This window comes from Struthio camelus, chromosome 3 (genome assembly GCF_040807025.1).
Source record: "Struthio camelus isolate bStrCam1 chromosome 3, bStrCam1.hap1, whole genome shotgun sequence".
In the NCBI taxonomy this organism is placed as follows: Eukaryota; Metazoa; Chordata; class Aves; order Struthioniformes; family Struthionidae; genus Struthio; species Struthio camelus.
Genome location: NC_090944.1, coordinates 66,930,745 through 66,952,701, shown reverse-complemented (window position 1 = coordinate 66,952,701; position 21,957 = coordinate 66,930,745). Strand labels below are relative to the sequence as shown.

At 41.7% G+C, this 21,957-nt stretch overlaps 1 protein-coding gene across 2 annotated transcripts; it reads right to left on the bottom strand.

Moving 5' to 3' along the window:
* Positions 1–734: 734 nt before the first annotated feature.
* On the bottom strand, positions 735–18,182 carry HSF2 (heat shock transcription factor 2). Of its 2 annotated transcripts, XM_068938162.1 has the most exons (13): positions 17,919–18,182; positions 13,665–13,773; positions 13,330–13,457; positions 12,382–12,503; positions 10,001–10,076; positions 8,779–8,840; positions 8,584–8,668; positions 7,486–7,655; positions 5,924–6,193; positions 4,516–4,621; positions 2,799–2,852; positions 2,052–2,136; positions 735–1,682 (listed from the first exon to the last, which is right to left on the bottom strand). In XM_068938162.1, exons 1-13 carry the CDS (start codon positions 18,084–18,086, stop codon positions 1,393–1,395), a joined length of 1,725 nt encoding a protein of 574 aa, XP_068794263.1. In that variant the 5' UTR covers positions 18,087–18,182; the 3' UTR covers positions 735–1,392. The 2 variants fall into 2 exon arrangements, with proteins under 2 accessions (XP_068794263.1, XP_068794264.1); XM_068938163.1 differs by lacking the exon at positions 2,799–2,852.
* Between the last annotated feature and the right edge of the window lie 3,775 nt (positions 18,183–21,957).

Sequence of the window (21,957 nt, the reverse complement as noted above, 5' to 3'; positions counted from 1 at the left end):
GTGTTGTGTTTTTTTTTTTTTTTTCCTGTTACATATATGAAGGGGCTAGTAAAGGCACTTTTTTTTTTTAAGCCTTCACTGGGGCATCTCATGCTGGAGCTTTTGAAAGTGCTGAATCTGCAAGTTTGAGCACAGAGCATGAATAGAATTTCCATCTTCAATTAGACTGACTTCTCATTGTTTATACTAAATCAGGAGGTCAGAAAAAGTATTTGGTTACAAACAAACAGGTGAGTATTCAGCTAAACTTAACCCATGTCAATTGCAGGTTCACCTAGCTGAATGCTAACATGCTTATTTTAATGCTATATAATACAGTAACTTAACTTCAAGTGACTGTTAAGTCTTCAATATTGAAGGCAAAATTCTGTGCAAGCGTCTCAATAAATTGAGCAGGTTAAAGCTCTTCCAGTGAAAGCAAGGCTACTGAGCTCTGCACTAGTGAGTATGAAAACATGAAGGGAAAAAATGTTGTATACTGCTAGAAGCACATAAAGTTTTCTACACTTATCACTAGCCCTTTCTCTGGCATTGCAGGCTCATCCTATAAATGTTATGGTTTGTTAATGCTAGCAATTTAGATACTCTTTACTCTGAAAACTGAAGTCTGCTGGAATACTCTTTCAGAAAGACAGCAGAAGCAAAAGTCACTGCACAATTAAGGCTGGAAAAACACAGGCCTTTAAATTCAAATCCACTTGGCAAACATAATAAGAGGCAACCCTTAGCAAATATCACACTTAAGTAACGTTTATTTTTATCAGAGTAGATGGTCCAAGTACTCATGCAGTCAACGAGCTTGGTGACTGTAAAGACTTTTCCCCCGTTTGTGCTATTAATAAGCACTTCCACAACAGTGAAAGTAAGGCAGAACCAAGATTCAGCAAGGTACAGGCACTTTGTTCCCAGTTCAAGCAGGGAAGAAAAAAGCCTACATCAGGTCCTGGTCCCCTCCCACCCCAAAAAAGCCTCATGTTTATTAAACAAACTGTTGTAAAAAATAGAAAAAACTCAAAATACAGAACGTCAGTGCTTCCCTAACCATACACTACTAGTTTACTTCATCATACATAAGACGAGAAGTATAAGCTTACTATTAACAAAACAAGTGTTTGGGTACCCTGGATATTCAGAGATATGTATAATTCCAAGTATTTGACAGTAGTTAAGTATGGTAACAGTCTGACTTGGTATTGCCAACCATGTCTAATAGCTCGTCTAACTAACTCTATAGTTAAACAACTGCTTGTAGGAAGGAAGATAGGAAAAGATGTTTTAGATTCAACATTATCTGGTTACATAGAACAGAGTGATTTACAAAAAACGCATATACCAAACAATCTTCTAAATAAATAGTTCATCTTCATGACTATATACAGAGTCTCCATTATATTAGTTATCCAAGAATGGCATGTCTGTGTCCATGGGGGCTGGAGCCAGTTCACATAAATAGAACAGCGTGGCTTCACTTGCTTCTGCCTCTGTCAGCGGCTCCAGCCGCACTAATTTGCTCTGAGTTGGCGCAGGATCCAGACTGCTCTCCAGGAGCTCATCTACTTCCAGGTGTTTGTCAACAGAGGAAGCAATTTCTGTTGTGGAGCTTCCACTCTCAGCAGTGGAGCCTGGGTTCCCATCAAGGAATGCAAGGAGTGGAAATGCAGTGTACTGTATGAGTTGTTTATCTAAACAGAAAAAGGTTTCCCAAAACACTGTCAGTTCATATGCAATTCTAAGTGCAGAAGGAAGAAAACAACCCAGACTTTATTTTTTAAAATCTCTGTTAATGCTTGTTTTTAAACAGTGATTTAAGAAGAGATGCTGCATTTAAACATAAAATTATTTGTTTGGACTCTTTTGCAAAATCATCAGTTTTTCTCTGCACCTGGTGCAGTGTCAGGAAGGAGCCTTAAAAGCAAAGGGAATACTAATTTTTGTGTTTTAGTCATTTGCTTATCACAAAACAAGACAAGACAAGGAGCAAATAACAGATTGTTTTAGACCATCTTTGTTCAACTGTGAAACTGTTTCATCAAAATATTATTACAACTAACCTGATTTGGGCTTAGAAACTTGTGATTCTTGTGAAGCAGCTGGACCAGCATTATTCTGAACAGTTTCTATTCCCTTTGGCTCCATCTGGAAAAGAAACCAAAATCTAAATATACACTAAAATTTATTTCAATAGATTGCAATTGCAACTGCAACGCCAACAGATCTTAGCTGACCAACTATTAAAAGTAAGAACAACAACAACAAATGAAAGATTTTTTTTAAATTAGGGGCTGCACTGGCATCAGTTATCCATACTAAATAGATTCCAGCCTAGAAAAAATGAAACGGAAGCAAACTTTTTCGAGGAAGAACTGAGACGAATATTCATAAAAGATCTAACTCTAAGTTTGTCCTGGTCTGTTGTTCTACTGCTTGTTCTAGGTTTCTCTTTGCCACCAGACAATATAGATGAAAACAGTGTATACACCACATTTACAAGTAATAAAATCTCAGCAGATGCAAAAGTCAAAAGAACGGTACTATGTTCAGCTATTGGCTTCAAGGTAATTTAACACACTTCTAAAGGACGTTATTTGTTACTGACTGGTATGCTTTTCCCCTTCCTGTTTAAAACTAACAAGCAGAATGAATTCAGCTGCAGTCTTCCTATTCTCATGGAACTCTTGAAAGCCAAAGCATTAAAAAAATATATAAGTTTTATACCAGTAAAGAAAACAGGTAAAGGACAAAAAACAACTTTGCATCTCTCACTACTATGCAAGTTGAGTAATGGATTTAAGACTTACTTTAGTATTAGTGATATGATCTGTTGGGTTCATCTGCACAGAGCTTGTAAAAAGCTGAATAAGACAAAACATACCAAGTTTTAGGTATCTCGATGTTCCTATTAAGAATACAAATAAGTCATATCTGCATGTGTGAAGATAATCCCTGTACTGTATTTTCACTCTCAATCAGGATTAGAGTTTGTTTACAAGTAGTTATCACTTTTGCCAAGAAAACCTAGCATTGGAGCGGACTTGGTTTGGAATTGCATAAACTTTAGCAATAAAGGAACAACTAACATCACGCCTAACTTGGAATAATGCAGTTTGCTACTGCTGTAGTCTTCAAAAATACTGATGCATTCATATTTTGCTGCATAGAGAACTCCATGGACAATGAGGAAGAATGCTCCCTCCTCATATTTGCAAGCAACACCAAACTGGAAGGAGTCATCAACACATGGGAGAGCAGAGCTGCTGTTCAGAGCGATCTCCACAAGCTGCAAGAGCAGTCCAACAGGCACGCCACCAAGTTCAGAGCCAAATGCACCTGGGACACAATAACCCCATGCGTTGGCCCAGGCAAGGGACAGAGCGGACAGGGAGCAGCTGCTCAGAGACAGACCTGGAAGTCCAGGTGCACAACAACCAACCATAAGCCAGCAGCACAGACTTGCTACAGGGAGGACACTACAGTAATAGTTAATTAATAATTAATTATAAGCTTGCTGCAGCAAGAGCACAGCTTCCAGGTCAGTGGAACAATTATTTCCCTCTACACCACACCTGAGGCTACTTCTGGAAAAGCATGCAGTTTTAGGCCTCCCAGTATGAGGCAGCTGTCAAACTGGAGAGTCCAGAAGGCCACACACGGTTAAGGGGCTGGAGCATACGCCACACATAAGGCTGGGGAGCGTGGCTTATTTTGTCTGAAGAGGACAAGGGGAAAGAGGATGCAACTGCACCCTTCCACTACTTCTGAAGAGGTGTTATAGGTAAGACAGAAACTCCACAGGGTGGACAGGAAATGACAAGAGGCAAGAGCCACAAGCTGCAGCAAGAGAAACTGGGATTGACATAGGGAAAGAGTTCTTCATAAGAAGCAATCAAGCACTAGAACAGACACCCAGAAAGGCTGTGTAACCTCCACCTTCGGAGACTTTCAGAATTTGAGTTGACATGGTCCTGAGCTTCAAAGTTAGATTGCGTTGTTGACCCTGCTTTGATCAGGGGGTTAAAAGAGATGACCTGCAGAGGTCCCTTCCAACAGCGTTTATAACATAAATCTACATAAATCTGAAGAAAAATTGAGAACATGCACGTACTCCTAAAGAATAACCTGAAATGGTTGAGAAGCTTGTAAAACAAGTATCAAGGGCCTCTTTCACCCCAGTTCATTGAGAAGACCAGAGGTTAAGTGCTAGACTGTTTCAAAGCAAGAATATTAGTCTAATTGCTGTCCCAAGTTCTTCCAGCCACAAATATAAGCACGTCTCATTAAGAAAGCCATTCTTCATTCAAAAATTTAAATTGGTGTAATCACCACAGCAAGCACTTGAATAGTGATGTAGCATTAAGAATTAAAGCAGTGCCTCAGGAACACACAGAGAGGAAAGGCAAAAGAAGAATATCTGTGTGTTTTAAATCCATTTCAGACAGTAACAAGCCACACACAAATGCTTCTAGACTATTACTACAATGCAATAAAAATATTAAAATAAATAGAGAAAATCCATACATCAACCAGAAGATCTGGATCTATGCTGAACTGTCGTCCTGATAACATAGCCTGGAAGTCCTCTAAACTGCAGTCGATACTGTCAAGATAATCCAGGAGTTCAACTCTGGAAAACAAACAATATGGTATTACTGTATCCCTTAAGAAGAAAAATTCACAATTAAGTTTTACACAGATGTACTATGTGCACCTAAAAATCTTCATTAGTACTACAATTATCACATCACATTTTCACAAAAGGACTGAAAACTTCTAGCCTTGCTCTTCAGAGTAGAGCCCATGTAAAGCTGACAGATACTCCAGAACAGAAACTACATAAATTTAACACAGGTAGCAGCAGAGATACACTACCCACACCTAGCTAGCCCTACCGGAGTCCCCTCTGACTGTAAGAACTATGCAGATAAATCCTGAGAGAACGATCAGTTTTACACAGAGAGAACATTACACCGTGTCAAGACTACGCACTCAACTCATTCCCTTCACATGCAAAACAGAGGGGGTCCCGCCCTCAAATCAAGAAAAATGACACCTAAGGAATTCATATATGGAGATACAAAAGTAATCAAATGATGCATGTAAAGAAAAGACAACATTCTTAAGGAAATGAAAGTAGTGCATTCCACTCTAAGCTGCTGATATCGATTATATTAAATCATACATACCATTTCCTCTGTTACGAAATCTACATCCAATGACTATGGAGCAAGCACTATAATTATAACTATTTTCTAAACAGTGAATTTTTTTTAAGATTTTAAGAGTAATAAAAAAAGATATGTATGTATGCATATAGGCAGGAAGAATGAATGCTGCCTTTAAGAATAAATGTATCACGCAGTGTATCCTAAAAAAGAATGTGCCATTGATTCCTTTCTGAGTTTGAAATAGAGAAAAAGAAAACACATACACAGAAAACCTATGGTAGAATAACACCTTATGAATTATTAGTTGCTTGGCAAATATTCATGCTTACGCTGTTACCCAATGAAAAGCAGAGGGGAATTCAAAACAGCTGTACTGTACTTCAGCTGAAAAGGAGAAAGGGCAGAAGGGTCAATGTGGGGAGCTGCAGTGAAATTTGCAGGGAAGCTTGCTCTCTCAACTCTTAAGAGACGTTCAAGGAACTATTAAAAAAGAAAGTAATAACTCCACCTAACGCAATAATATTTCCGATAAAGAAAGCCTGTCAGAAATTCAGCACTTCCATACCTTTCAAGTGGTATCGAGCCTGACAAAAATTAAGCCTTCTAATATTTCTACACAAACACTTAAAATAAGATCCACCATAACATGACCAGAATAAAGGTGACCTGTAAAATCTAAGTTCCAAGTAGAAGTCGCTAATCGGTTCTCTTAACCTTAGTCAAACAATCAGTTCTGATACTTCAAAAAACAGGCTACTCACTTTCCAAGAAGATTTATGTTCTGCGAAATTACTCCATTCTCACTGAGTATGGAATCCATCATTGAGACTGGATCTTCAGCAGTTAAAGTTGACTGGTTATTCAGCTGCACAGCACTTGACATGAGCGGACTTGTAATGTCACTGATAGGGCTGAGGGGATCGTTAGCTGGGAGAGGAACCGATTCCGTGCTTTTATCCTCCTGAATTACAGGAGCATAGTCTTCCTCGTTATCATCTTCCACAATTACAATATCAGGAGAATTACTACAGCTGTAATATGAGACAAATGTGTTAAGCAACACAGTGTTTCATACTTTTAAACCGGTCCTACTTCATAGGTTCAGCTACTTCCCATTTTAGCCACCCTACTGTATGCAAATGAGCTCTCCTTCTCCATTTTAATAGGAAATAAAGCAAGATGTTCTAAGCTTATCTATTTTTCCATTGAGATGGTGTAGGAACACAACGCAGTTAATACAACTTGGCTAACAGAGCTAGGCCACAACGACAGCTGCGTTCTACGATAAAAGTATAGAAACATTTTGATATTTTTTGCATTAGAACAATTTTAAGCTTGAATATATCCAAAGCATGTATGAACCAGGCCAAAACATATGAGGCCATGAAACTAGATAGGACACGTATATTTTGTCTCTTTCCGCTTGAACAAAATGAAACTCTGGAGCAAACGTAAAGGATCTCAGTCAATAGCGTTCCAGTTAATTAAGCTTGTTATGTATACCAGGAAGGCAACTTAAAAACTCAGTGGAGAAAAGGACTCTCAAAGAATTTATCTTCCTCTATATTCTTATGATTTTCTTAATCTATAAATAATTGCACTGCCTCTCTTCCACGGCCTTAGCTTCATTACTTCTCCATCAGAAAATGTATCCACAGACATCAGTTTGACGAAAATAATAGTACTATAGTTCAAGTATCAGCTAGTACATATCTAGGTTCTATTCCCTACGGCATAATACAAGCCCTAGTAACTCAATGTAACTCAGGAATAGACTTGCAACTCAATCCCTGAACCAAATTTCAACTGCTCATAACTCAAGATGAACTTCTACTGTGCAAAGTACATCAAAGGAAAGAAGGAGCCCAGTCACAAAACACTTGAAACCACACAGACAGAATAGTTTCCACTTCAGTTTAAATGAACAAGTAGGCTGTGGTAGCTACTGAAATTAACAAGCTTAACTATAATATTATGGGGGAGGTGGGGGAGGGAGGGACACTCCTTCCCACCTGTGCTCATAGCCAAAAATAAGATGACACCAATTATTCTATCTCTGGACAAGTAGTATCCTCAGTAAGAGTGCAGGAATAGCGATTTCTTTTCACTGCTTTCTGACTTCACCATACAGAAATTCCAGTAGCCAATTTAACTCTTTGAAACAAATCCACAAGTCAAAACATCAGAACCTACTGTGAATTCACATGAAGCTACTACACGTGCAGGAGTACTGAACAACACTTGTATGCAAGACATCTGAATTGTTGCATACCATAGAACAATGAAAGCTACTTATCTACATAGACTTCTACAGATTTCTTACTTGGAAGAATCTGAAGTGGTATCTTCATTTGTTTCTGGTGTAATAGGAGGATTTTCTTCATTACCCATGGTGTTTTCTTCATCACCCACATCTTCAGTGACATCATAGATAATGATATCATCTGAAATCTGCTCCCTTTGTTTTAAGCCCTCAGGTCTGTTAAGAGGCACCTGAGAATTATTTTAAAAAGATTAAGGGAACAATTACACTAGCTTCAGCATTCTGACAGTTATCATTGCATCTAAAAATGCTTTAAATCTAAAGATGTGCAAGCATTTTCCTGCATCTCAGAGATCACGGGGTGATTGTACAGGTTTACGTTTAATAGAAAAAACACACACGAACGAACAAGTTGCAGAATAGCAGCTACAGGAAAAAATGCTTGGCAATACAGGCACAGAAATAAAAATACACTAGCACTGTCAGAGAGTAAAAATAACAATAAAGTTACAGCTATGGTACTACTCAAGAACCAAAAACACCAAAAAAGTGATCTTAGTCTTGATCTGCCATTGAAGTAGCACCTTGCTGTAAAGCTACTACTTTTAAGAGGTAGCATTCCCATGTTATACCATTCATTCTGGTATCTTTTCTGCCCAGAATTATTTGGACAGCGGAAAGTAACTGTCAGTGGCGTCATGCATTCAAACGTCAACGGAATTGACATGATATTGCTGGATTGGATATTGCCTTGCAGAGCAATCAACTTTATTCTTGTCCTTTGATGAGGCTACGGGCTACTAATTCCCAGAGACTTCAAAAAAAAAAAAAAAAAAAAAGTCAACATCACACACCACAGAACATATCAGTGTTATTTCTAACAGCACTATGATTAAAAACGAACTGCTTTCCATAGTATCACATATTGAGCTGTATTTAATACTCAGGTGAGTGGCTAATACTTGCTTATATACTGAGAAGTGAATGAAAAAGATACAGGAAAAAAAATACAACACGGCATACCACCTCTTAAAGCTGATAGTTCTCATAGTGCAGATGCCTAAATTTTCATTCCCCACAAGGCATGCTACTTCATCCGTCTACTCCCTTACTCCTTACCTTTGTTGTAACACAGGGCACATATAAAAGAAAACTTACGTGATGGCTACTGTCAGCTGGTTCTTTGACAATTTGTTGAAATACATTTGACTTTGCAGGTCCATTAGTGTTCAGAAGTAGAGGCCTGAACCAGGAAGAAAAAAGAAAGTAATCTCAAAACTGTTTCTTCAGTTGTTAGTCTACAAAACCTCTCAGCATATTGGCTGGAGAGCAAGTTTTCAGGATCATACTTACCTCTTACGCTTCAGGCTCACTAGTTGGTTATTCTGCACCAAGGTAACAATAAATTGCACAATCTATGAGGAAAATAACACTACTGTTAGTAGCTTTACTATGCAGCTGTTTGTTTCAGAGTATCAAGATACTTTATAGCATAAAACCTCAGCAATAAACTCTATACATTAGCAGCAGAACGCTTATTTTGTATGGTAACTTTCCTATAGATCAATTCAGGAAAGTTAAAATTAAAATCAATCAGAAAATTACTGCCAGGTAATATATCTAAAAAGAATACAGTTAATCAGTTCTCTAAGAAAGGCTTTTTCGTACAGGAAGCGATAGAGTAGACTTTACACTGAATCATTAAATATATAGACATAAAATCCAATAACTTAAACTATTAAAAGAATCCTAAGCAGCAAATGACAGAAGGCACATTAAGGTTGTTTAGAGATATAGGTTATGTATACAATCAAAACTGGTCCTGGTGAAAGACACTGTCACAGATTCGGAGGGGAAAAAAAAGATACATACAGACTATTCATCAGCTGCCCCATTGCAATGTTAGCCTTTCATTGTATATATCTGACTTGAACGGCTCAAAAATCAGTACGAGTCTGTGCTACAAGGCTGCCTACAGTATTGCTGTGCTGTGATATGCAAACAAAAAAAGAATCCCTAAGCTTTTTGCACTTACATCAGTTTTGACAGATCATAAGTCTAACTTAAGCTAAGCTAATGTAGTATGTGTGGGTTCCATTCAATAATCTATTATTCTGATAGCTTTAGAAATACAAGCTTAGTGTTAAGTGGGACAATAATGAATTCTCATTATAGAATTTCCTAATTTTTTCCAGTGAGATACACTTTTTCCTAAGATCTGTCAGCCCCACGTATTTGTCATCTGTCTCCTGAAGTAACTGCAAATGGATGGATCATTTTAAGGCTACTGTAACGAATTATGTACGATGTTCCTGTACCTCTTTCTTTGAAGATGTTTAAAGGGAGTTTTGGTGTTATCTTCTGCTTACGCAGCAAGATATGCTGAACGTTGGTTTTACAAAGATTTGTTCACTATACACCACTTACTGTTTTTTCTACTAAAAAGACATTTCGTACACTCCAAAAAAAAAAAAAAAAAAAAAAGAGCAAGGCCAAATGCATGAGAACCTGTAGCAGATATTCCTAGTTAGGATGGCATCATGAACTGGTAATACTTGAATGGTTGAAGACTCACCTTCCGAATAACTTGCTGTTGTTGCAAGTGTTTTGCTCTCAGCTCTGCCACTTCCCTCCAAAGAGATTCATTCTCTCTGTTTAAAAAGGATGATTTAAGTCAAACTAAACCTAGGTTTTAAAATACTTAATCTTTAACCAAAAATTGTTAGTGTAAGTGGTTTCATTAAAACGCTTTTGAAATACGTTTTTAAGATAATGGGGGGGGGGGGGAGGAGGGGAAATGCACACCATCACACAAGCAGTAGTCTTGGCAAAGAACTACAAAATAGAGAACTAAACAGATTATACAGCCTGCATCAGAGAATTGTTTTTCTCAAAAAAGGTTCTCCCAAATTTAGAAATATTTCTATATCACACACACTGTGCATTCCAAAACTAAGTAAAACTTCCTTTCACATAAGGAAGTCCATCCTTTCCTCCTCTTTCTTCTAGTAATCAAACCTTAAGGAATAATAACAATAAAAAAATACATATTTTATATATATATATATACACACACACACACAGTTCGTTTCTGGCAGCAGCAAAGGATCAAGCAACATAAGTATATAGCTTCCTCTCACTAGTTAAAAACAAAAACAAAACAAAAACAGTTCTTCATCTATATCAAGTCTGTTTCCCCCCCCTGACACCTCCTGCTAGGTGCAATCCAACTATCAGAAACTGTATGTGTTTACCTTGAAAGCATCTTTACAGAACAAGCACAAATCCTACATGCAGCTGCAGGTTATACTAAAAGTTGCCTCTGTTAGCTCCAGCACAGGGGCATATTAAGTGCCGAAAACAACACGACCGCAGCAGATGACAGCTTTCACGTAAAACTGCTGTTTTATATACCTTACTTTTTCCAGTTCTCTCAACAGCCCAGAACTGAGACAGCATAAAAACTGCTGTTAAAGCAACCTTTGCTATCTTTTCCATGAACATTGCTGTTTCCAACCGCACAAAGCATATTAGGAGGTAGATAATAAACACGGACAGCTTCAGTAAGCAAGGAAAGACAATACATCACCCACTTCTGCTTTGTAGCCTAGTTCTCAATACAGATGGGCACCAAAAAAGGAAGAAAAGCTCTCCACTGGTATTCACGCTTTTTTTTGGTAAGCTTCTAGCTCAGTTTTCTGAAACAGCTTTTGGTATATTTTCTGTTAAAACACTTCAGCACACTATTATGAAGCTTACTACTCACTGCTCCAGCCGCTACTGCATCCAACATGCAATTTAGGGGTATAGCTCTATCACAAATATAAACAATTGAGGTCAGGGATTCTGAACTTTCTCTGTTTTCCTACCAGCTTTCTGAATATGTTTTCACAGCGCCTTAGTTAAATCTTCTGATTTAGCTCCAATTTCCACTTCAGTCATTTGGAACAACGGTATGGCTGTCAAAGATTGATCAGTCTTCTATCTTTCGCAAACTGTCAGGCTGTTAGCAACGTGACGTAATTTCAGCCAAACTCAAACCTGCTCTGAGCTGCTGTTTGGACCACACGGCCTCCAGAGGTTCCTTCCAACCCGAATTAATCTAGGATTCTAAAAGGTGAAATTGAGCCTGATTTCTGATATAGACTGGCCAGCTCTTAAGAAACACCGTTCCTAGTTGAACTAAGTTTTCGTATCACTCAACTAATTAGAACTAAAGACTTTAAGAAGCATTTACTTCTTAAAACTTGATACAATTAGTCACCTCTGCCACAGAGGCATGCAATTATTTATGTTCTCAATCCGGAGTCTTGGGACAGAGTTACTTCGAAAGTGCTGTGACTTACAGTGCAAAAGTTTATGCTTGTATATTCTGTCGGCATCTTCACACTCTAAAGGATTAAGTAATTTGTGACACGCATCTTTCCTCATGTTGAGGAAAAACTGTAATTGCTAAACAGGTAACAGGCAATAATGCTCTTCTAAAAATACTCTCTATATACTCATATTTTAGAATCTGTGCCTCTGTAGCAGAGGTAACTAATCAAATTCCTAATTACATTTCTAAAGATATCAATTGTTCTGCAATTTTCAGTAGTAGGGGAACGAAGACAACAACAGAAAAATGAAAAGTAATTAGCAAAAATATAACTATTTGTTATAGTAAGAAAGTGTGATAAATATTTTGCACAAAACAAACTCTGCCTCGAACGAAACTTGAAGACGTAAAACGGTATACTTTTACGTGAAGAGTTGAGTTGAACATTTTCCCAAAGCAATAAAGTCAGAGATTTAGAAATTGAAATATTTACATTTGAGGGAAACTTTCTTTTTATAAAAAGCTTATCATATCCTGTATCATTTTTACCAAAAAAAAAAAAAAAAAAAAAGCAGAAGCCTCAAACATTGATGTTTGAAATTTGTTGCCCAATAGACATTATCAGAATTGTAACTTACCTCTCTAAAGCAGACAATCGATTTTCAATAGTCTCTTGTTTAATCTGCACTTTCTGAGCACTGCTTATGATTTTGGAAAGATCTTCCTGACGAATCTTATTTTCTTCAGGTCTTGAAGAAACCTTTAAAGGATGAGAACCCAGAAACGCCACTTTGCTTTACTCTTTTTGAAGCATCATTTTTCTTTGGTGATCAACTATATTTGCTTCTAGTGTTGGTAAGCCATCTGTTCTTAAGTTCATGATCAGCCAACCATCAAACACAAAGTACAGAAATACAGGGAAATTTTCCTTCCAACAGCTGTCAAAGTAGCTTTAATTGTTAAACATTTTTGTACATTCAGATTCTTCAAATATTCTACTAAGTGCTCCATTTAATCGTAACTGCTTAAAAATTAATCAATATTAACAAGCACATTTCTCCCACCAGTTAACTTGCTTTATTTCTATTTCATGTATGTTCTGATTCATGATGACAGCAGAGCAGATTTCAGAAACACATTTAGCAGCATGGCAAACATGGTTACACACACGGTCCCTCTCTCTTCTCCTTAGCGGAAAGTTTAATGCTTACAATATCTTTGCTCTGAAACAGGCTACATATACAAGTAGATTTTGTTATATTAGTGATGGTGAAGTCAAAGCAAGCTCTGCACTTCTACTAAAAAACCACTTGCAAAATATGCCACGTTAGCATAACTCATTTTTGCTGCTTGCCAAGCTTAAAAGCTACAATGACAGCCAAAGATATTACACAAAGGAGCCTAGTCAAACCCCAATATATTAAACAAATAAAGGTCTATCTGCGCAGCAGCACAATATTTACTTCTCAAAACTCCCTGCTTATTTGCAACCAGAATCCCGCAATAACTAAACTTGACACAAACTTCACTATTAATTCATATTTTTTAGTACAGGTTTGCTACATATACATTGAATTTTCACTAACCTTCCTTTTAATCTGTTCCAACAGGTCCTCCCGGCCCTGCTTAAAATATGGGTGCTGAAACTCTATTGGGCCATCTCGCTCCAGTTTGACAATCCCAGAATCAACATGGACAACTTTACGGAAGCCATCTTTAAAAAGAAGAAGAAGAAGAAGGGGGGGGAAAAAAAAAGGAAAAAAAAAAGAACTCTCAAAACTCACATTAAGAATTGAAGTTCTGAGGCTCAGATAGCATTCTAGTAGCAAAGAATCACGTTCCTGCTCAGAGGGAGTTATCTAGAACTAAATATCTACAGGATCTAGAACCACGCTAGAAAGTGAAAAAAACAAGAACTTACACATGTTCAATTGTCTGACAAAGCTTGCCATGTTGTTGTGCTTGAAATACTTGGGAAGAATCTCTTTTGCAAATCTCTGTTCATCCAACACCAAGAAACTCTGGCCATTCTAAAATGAAAAGGACACATCAAGCTACTTAAAAACTATTGTTGAAACACTCTGAGCTTTTGGAATTAATCACTGGAGAGGAATGTTTCCTTTATGCATGCAGAACGTTAAATGATCTGCTTGCCTACGGACAATTTTCCACAACAAAGTGTACAAACCCTGCAGCTGCAAGGCAGCTGAATATTACCAATTTACATTACTATCCCTATCTTAAGGGAAATGTTCCTATTGCTACTCTTAGCTTGTTCAGGCAGTAAATTAATACAACTAGTTTACTAGCAATTATCACAGTTTCGCTACCACACAATAGTATCAGGTCTGTATGTTGCTTCAATGTCTTGGAAGGAATTAAAACAAAGAGATTGCACAAGGGAAAAAAAAGCAGCTGAAAAGTCCCTTTTCCTTTCCAGTGTGAAAAAACAACTCACTTGATAGGACTGTCAAAGAGAGAGATGTCAACAGGGTTTTGGGTTTAGCAAGAAAAAACATTCAAGTCAATCCCCCCTCCTACTGGGATGTCAATTGTGAGCGAGGACTGATCTCTTCCTCGCTGAATTGATCCTGGATTTTCAGCCACAGGCTCTGACTAAAATAGAACACTCAACTGTTTGCTCTTCAATGCTGGTGCTCCATCAACCACAGGACAAGTAACTGACAGAATTCAAATCAGCTACTTTAGAACGGCTTAGGTGTTGTCCGTGTTATCCACAGGACTCTCACCTTGCGCATAATACGAATCTTTGACAAACGTCAACACTGCTACTCCAGCTGCTGAGAAGCCCTCTAGTTCAAGGAATCCCATCCGGTTCTTACCCCCAAATGCCAGCAGCTCTATGATCCCATGAAACTTAAAGAAAGAACTGTGAAACCATGTGAAAATCCTTGCTTGACAGCTTGGTTCTGTCCAACAGATGAGCCAACAAGGATCATCAGAACAAGATTATAAATTATAATTATAAATTGTTAATCATCGGATGAGTTATGAGCCCAGGACTGAGATGTCAGTCGGAAAACAAAAACTTACTAAATAAGTGTAACTATCTCCGGCTTCCCCTTTCCCTTACAGACTGATTTTCAGCAAAAGAAAGGGCAGAAGATGACCACACAAACAGCACTACAACAACCTGTAGGGCCAAGAGACAACTTTTATGTGGCACCTAACTTCACAGTCATTTTGAAACTCTTCAGGCCTATCCCTGTAAAATTTGGGAAATGTTTCCATTGGTTCTTGTTGCCCTAACAGTAATTTACAGCAATGCTGTAAACAGACTAAAACCTGACTTTAACTCATGGAAGCATTACTGCACAGCTAAGCACAGTTTTCAAGTCTCACTGTTATTATCTGCAGCATACAGTAATCTTTCAAGTACTTCATTTCACATTCCTTATATGTGTTCCCATGGACAACGCTCACCTGTTGCTCCACTAAGACAGGGGAGAAACCTAGGTTTAGCTATCTGGTAAAGATATAGATGTGTTTAGAACATTGTAAGGATAAACACTGTCTGAAACCACAGTTATTATTATTGTAAGTGTACTGTTCCCTTACAGTTACATTTACATTACTGTACTCTGTAACCCACAATACTGATATATTCAAAAAGATGCAATCACTTGTATACCAAGTTATCCAAATACCTTTCTCCCATACCAGAACTGTTGAAGCCTGATAACATCTGCTGTGATTAGCAGATCTTGCTTCTGCAAACTGCCTCAGTCTCCAACAATGCCACAGTCTTTACTTTTAACAATACAGAGACACCTAACAATGGCCTTGGCCTGCTTTCCTGAGGTAAGTATATACAATGAATCTAAAATGGAAAATGAAGCATCCACTAAATATCTTGCGTGTTGAAAACAGCATTTGTTAAACTAGAGCGCATCTGAACCTTTATAAACACCCTTAGCATCCCTCCTCCAGGAGGGGGGAAAAAAACAAAACTAAAAGGCACTAAAAGTAAAGCTGCTGTCATCTAGCTACACTCCATTTAATCTCTGAAAAGTTCTGGCTGAAGTTACTGATAACTCAATACCCGCAAAAAGTTTAAGAAGATATTTTAGATATTTTTATCATTGCTTGAGCACTTAAAATAGTCTCAGGTGAAAGATGCCATCTCAATACGCATTGAGAACATCTATACAGTTTAAGAGTGGAGGCAGAAGTCTCAAAAAAAAAAAAAGTACAGGAAAAATACCTCAGATATAGTAAAACATGGTTATATCAAAGAATTGCTTACCATTTCATCACAAAAGGGTTAATGATGTTTACCGAACCAAAGTAGCCAGCTCTTCCCTACACTGTAAGAAGATGGTTACTTCCTGCCTCCCAATATTTTAAGATACTTAAAAATCAAGTTACTTTGCACTCTGATAATGTTGTTTTATTATTTGCTGCAATGGCCTCCATTTTAATATAACAGAGTCAAGATAAAAAGGATGTCCAACTCGTTCTTTTTTTTTTTTAAATAATCAATCTAAACACATACAAATCAACACGGTCACTATATAAATTTAATCTGCAGTTCCTAGGGAAAGCATTTAAGTTATTGTAAAAAAAAAAAAAAAAAGGAACAAAAACAGAAGTACATCAGCTCTTGTTTGCCTCCCCTGCCATCACCACTGCTGGTACCTAATATGGTTTTTTTTCAGAAAGATGCACGTGATCTAGCACCTGTACACCACTCCCCAGCAAAAACTTATGACCACCTTTGCAAGTTGCCCAACCCTAGGGCCGTAAATACAAGCTTGCTGGCGGCGAGGGAAGGCGCAAAGCGCGCACTGCCCGCCCAGAGGGGCAACAGGCAGCCCGGGCGCAACGGCCGCTGCCCGCCCCACGTGACCGGCGCGCCCCACGTGCTCAGCTGCCCGCCAATGAGCGCGGGCTCCGCTCCCGGCCGGCCGGCCATGCCACATGCTGCCGCCGCCGCTAGTACCTGGCGGCAGGGGTAAGGATGCGCTAAGGCACATGGCAGGCAGCTGTCTTACTTGGGAGGGCGTAGGGAGCACACCACGCGGATCTGCAGAAACCACTGACCTCGCCATACCTTCTTCTTACGCTGCGAGAACTGAACTGGTTTTATATGGGAAAGGGAAAGCACTATCCTTCGTGTTTTATAATACAGCAACTGTAAATATCCCTTATTTTCTGATTTTCTGGCTGTCCTTACGTACAGACTTACAATCCCCGTTAGACAATTACCCACTTCACGAAAAACAGGCCTACTTATGAACTTATTAATGAAAAGTCCCACCCGAGTTCTATATTACCACTATTATAGCTTAAAAAAACACAAAACAAAACAAACCACCAACAACAAAACCTTACACCACCTAACACCGGACCGTGAAACAAAACCACTCCGAGATCCCCGTCCTCTATTACACAGCCCCCCCTCACAGCTCAGAGCCACCCTCAGAGCACCCCAGAGGGTGCAGGAGGCCCCTTGAAAGCTCCAAGCCTGGCGAGTCGGAGCAGGCAAACAGGTCCCTTCTTAGCAGCCAGCCGACCACGCACTGCTTTTAACCGGGGGGGCGTGGGGGGGGGAAGGGAAAGAGAAGCAAGAGACCCGTCCCCCTTGCAGCCAGGGGCGTTTATACAACACGCGGTATCTACAGCCTAGAAAGGGGCAGCCCTTGAGGGCCCCACCAGGGAACGTGGCCTCCCTCCAGCAGCCACCGGGTCTGCGAGAGCCGCGGCGGCCCAGCCACCCCCCCCCCCCCGGCGCAGGAAGCCCGGCGGGGCCACACGGCGAGGCCGGGGTGGTAGTGGGAGGGGGGCGATCTCCCGCCCGGCGGAGGGCTTGGCGAAAGCCAGACCAAGCCAAGCGGGCGCGCCCGCTTTTTTTTTTTTTTTTCCGTTCTCCTTACGTGCGCCGAGACCCGCGCAGGGCGGCCCCCCGCCGCGGGCTCCGATGCCCGCCCGGCCTGCCCTCCCCTTCCCTGAGGGGGGGGGAAGTTCGGGGGGGGGGGGGAAGGGCAGCCTACCCCTCTCACCCCGCCGCGGGAAGCGGGGGCCGCCGCCCGGCCCAACGCCGCCTGCGGGGCGGTGGCGCCCCTCTCCCCCCCCACCCCTCCCCCAGCCGCAGACGCGGCGCGCGCGGGGGCGCAGCGGCCCCAACGGCCGCGGCTCGCGCGCCGCCGCACACCTGGTTCCAGGTGATGAGCTGGTTGCTAGGGGCCTCGCCCACCAGCGCCCACAGCTTGCTGAGGAAAGCCGGGACCCCCGCGCTGGCGGAGGGTGGCTGCTGCTGCGCCTGTTGTTGTTGTTGTTGTTGTTGTTGCTGCTGCTGCTGCTGCTGTTGCTGCTGCTTCATTGTCGCTCGGGAGCCTCCTCGGTCTGGAAGGGGGAGGGGCGGAGAAGGAGGAGAACCAACGCGACCTTCCCTCCGCCCCCTCGCTCGCCCCGTGCGCGCGCGCATGCGCCTCGGCCGCCCGCCGCATGCGCACCGGCCCGCCGCACGTGCGCGCGCTCGTGCATGCCTGCGCCAGCTTCCCCGCCCCTTTCTCCCCCTTCCCCCTCCCCTCCCCGCCCCTTACATAACGGGCCCACGTGCACCGCCCTCACGTGTCACAACAGCGCCCGGCGCGCAGGAGAGCCGGAGGAGACATGCAAATGAGCCAGGGGCCACGGCCAATCGGGGCGCGGCCCTCTGCTCGGGGCGGCAGGGGGGAGCCGCGGGGCCGGGGCCGCTCTCCGGCGTGCCGAGTGCTGCAGCGCTCCTGGAGGGGTGGTGTCACGCCTCGTAACGTGGGGCAAGAGAACGTTTTGAGTGGAAGCACCTGGAAACAATTGTTTTTTAAAAACCTATGTCGCCCCTCCACATACACACCCCCCCCTCCCCCTCCCCCCACTTCTTCTACAAACCAGAGCGTGTTTGCACGTGGCAAGGAGAGCTCATCCTGCAAGGGCCACGCGGGTCTGGCTCACTAAGGGACAGAGCACCTGCAGAGCAGATGCAGAGCTTGGCTCCTGCCTTAGGCTCATGTACAGCAGCAATACATTTAGAAGAAATAGAAATTAAAATGATAATACAGATAAGGTGACAGAAGCTGAGCCTACCTTAGCAAGATGACTAGAAACAGAGCAGTCGTGCAGCGAGTCCCCTGATTGTTTCCATTTATTGCATGCTGGTACACTTCTCAAAGAGATTTTGGTGTTCATAACCTGGGTTCCTTTCACAGGAAAGGAAACCAAATCTGTTCAAATCCCTTCTCCCAAAGCCACATGAGGACCACAGGGCCCTCCTCCAACAGGTACTTAGGGGTTCAAGAGGCAGGGGTGCTGTGTGCTGAGACCTTCCCGCCCTGCTGTGGTTCACATGCAATATAGCTAGCTAGCCAGCCAGCCTTGGGCACACTTCTCTTTACCTACCCTTGCCTGCCAGCCTCCTGTATTGCAACAGTGATCTATCTATTTGCTGTTCCTCACACACTTCTGGTTTGAAATCTCTTCTTTAAGACAGGCAAGACATGACACCAGTAGAGCAGCTTATTTCTCCTACTCCTTTTCAGGCCTGTTATTTCTCAAGTCTTTTCTGTTATGTTGATTAGTAGCTCTTCCACTTCCAGGAAGTTCAGAGCAGTGCAACCTGGGGCCAGGAGAAGTGGCACACCTTACGAGGCTAGAGAGTCTCTCTACTGGCAGGAGCATGAAGTCGCTCATGTGATGTCTGCCACCAAGTGTGAGAGGACAGGTGCACCACTGCATTGCGTCAAGGTTATGAAGATGAAGGCAGCATTCTTGAAGACCTGGAGTAATAACTGCAGTTGTGGGTGGCATGGCACATTACAGGGTGCCTGAAGAAGTCTTTGGATTGGGAGTTTGCCACTCAGGCAGCAACTCACTGTGACTGTAGGTCACTACACAGGAGAATTTGGAGGAGCACACGCGCTCCACTTTTGCATCTCTGACTCCACACAGGCACATCTAGGACACCTCTTCAGACCACTGTCCACCACCGCCAACCTCAGCATCCCCCCATGCTAGAGCTCCTACTTCCAACCCTACTAAGGCTAAGGCCTTTCCAAAATGGTCTCTATGGTGAAAGTGCAGAGGGCAGGTGTACAAATCTCCTGAAAAGACTGCTCAGAGCTGCACAAAAGCAATGTATTTTGGCAGTCTAACCAGAGGGGCCCCTGTACTTTAAAAGATACTCCTTTGAGCCCATGAGCTACGGGAGAAATCTGCACAGCAACTACCTGTGTCAAAACCCTAATGCCAGGCTCCAGTGCGGAAAACTTCAAGTACCTAGCTCAATCCCAGCAAATCTTGCATGAGGCAGGACCTGATGATATAGCCCTTTCCTTTCCTTAAAATTAGCTGTTATAAGATTATGAAGTAATCGTGACACCATATAAAATAACATTGCAGATCCAATCACTATCCCACAACCACAAGAACGATAATGCGAGGAGGCTGTCCTGGAGGGAGCGTTGCAGTTCTCAGGAGCAATGTGATATTTTGGATAAAGAGGAGGGAGACTAGGATAAAAAGACTTCTCAGTGGTGTTGACATCAGGTTTTGGCCCACCTGCAGACTGGCAGCAAGAGGCTGGAGTAGCAGCTGCTAAAGGGATCCAGAGCCATCAAACCTGCTCTGAGGCCCATGTTGGAAAGCAGCTGTAGGAACATTTGGAAGAAGCTCAGCTTGGTGCAACAGCAGGAGCTCAGCAGCATCTGACAGCCAGTACGCATCAGCCTAGACAAAGATGGCCAGGGAAGACAATCAGATATCCAAAAAAAGGGTGACGGAACAAATGAAGCAGAAAAGACTTAAGGAGATACAGGGGAACATGAAGAAACCTTTCTTATATGGTGAGGAAAAGGAACACCACATATTTCAGGAAGCTCATCTTTTTTAGTGCTCACACGTGGATATTTCATGGAAAGGCACATTATCCTTCCCCCTGCCATTCAATCCACTTGAAGAGATGCAGCATGTTTGCAGCCTTCAGAAAGAAAGGAAGTAACATAAGCACAATCCTTGCTGTCCCAAACACTTGCAGAGAGCTGCACATCACTTGCTACAGAAACTGGTCCCTGTTGTTCCAGTCTGTATGGAAAGGCCTTCCTGTATCCTCAGACAGGTCATGCAGGACAAAGCAGGCAACCATAATTCAAAGGGTACTAGGAGCGTCAGTATCAAGCCTGGTGCTCAGGGTTCATCCTCTGTCAATAGAGGACCAGACATAACTTCTACCTCCACCCTGCATATAGGAAGAGCATTGTCAATGTCAGAAGATGCAGCAACACAGGAGGTCTGCCACAGCTCTCTGATGGTGCAGACGGATACGTACCCAAACACGTCAAACAAACCTGTCCCTTCTTGTAAAGGAAGGGCCATTATCTTCAGAGATGCCAAGGTGAGACTTACAGGTGTCATGAGTCCTTTTGATAAAGCCTACTAAGATGTCCATAAATATCCCTTAACAGCCCAACAAAACATGCAAGACAAGGAGCAGCAGCCCTTTCTATATAGTGTCTGGCATACAGTGGCCGTGACTATCAACATCGATTGTGCGAGACAGGTTAAGGACAGCACAGTGCTTCTTTGGAGGACCTTCATTTGAAGCAAGAGATTATGTGATTCCTTCCCTTCAGAAAGCACTGAACAACATGTGTAGACTGCATCTGAAGCACCATCATCCTTGCACAAAACGTACCAGACATGAAGAAGCCTCAACACTGTCTACTCTGATCTACTGTTCCACTTCCATTTTGACAAGTTACTAGCTATGTCTAAATTACACCTATATTAGCAAGAGACAGTCGCCTCCTCTGCTATGTTAAAAACTGCTAATGATTGTAACAAACAAACATCTAGCTCAAACTAACTTTGAGTTCAAGTTCCTCAATTTCTGATGACATTTTCACTTGAAATAATTCAAGCACAAAATTATCCAGCTTTTCAAAGTACACCAATTTAAACCATCACTTCTGCTACCACTTTGCCCTCAATCTGTTCTCACCTGTGACTGGAATCCACAGAGGAGAGAGAAGGTTAGCAAGGTCTAAGGGGCCAGTTTACAGGTGCACAGGGCATGGTCTTCTACCCACTCCTACATTATCAGGAAGCTCTATTTCATTAGAAAGGCTAAGAAATAGCTAGTTAGCTGAAAAACACGGGCACGTATATGTTGTTTAATTTGTTAGGTACATGATCTAAGAAAAAGAACATAATATAAG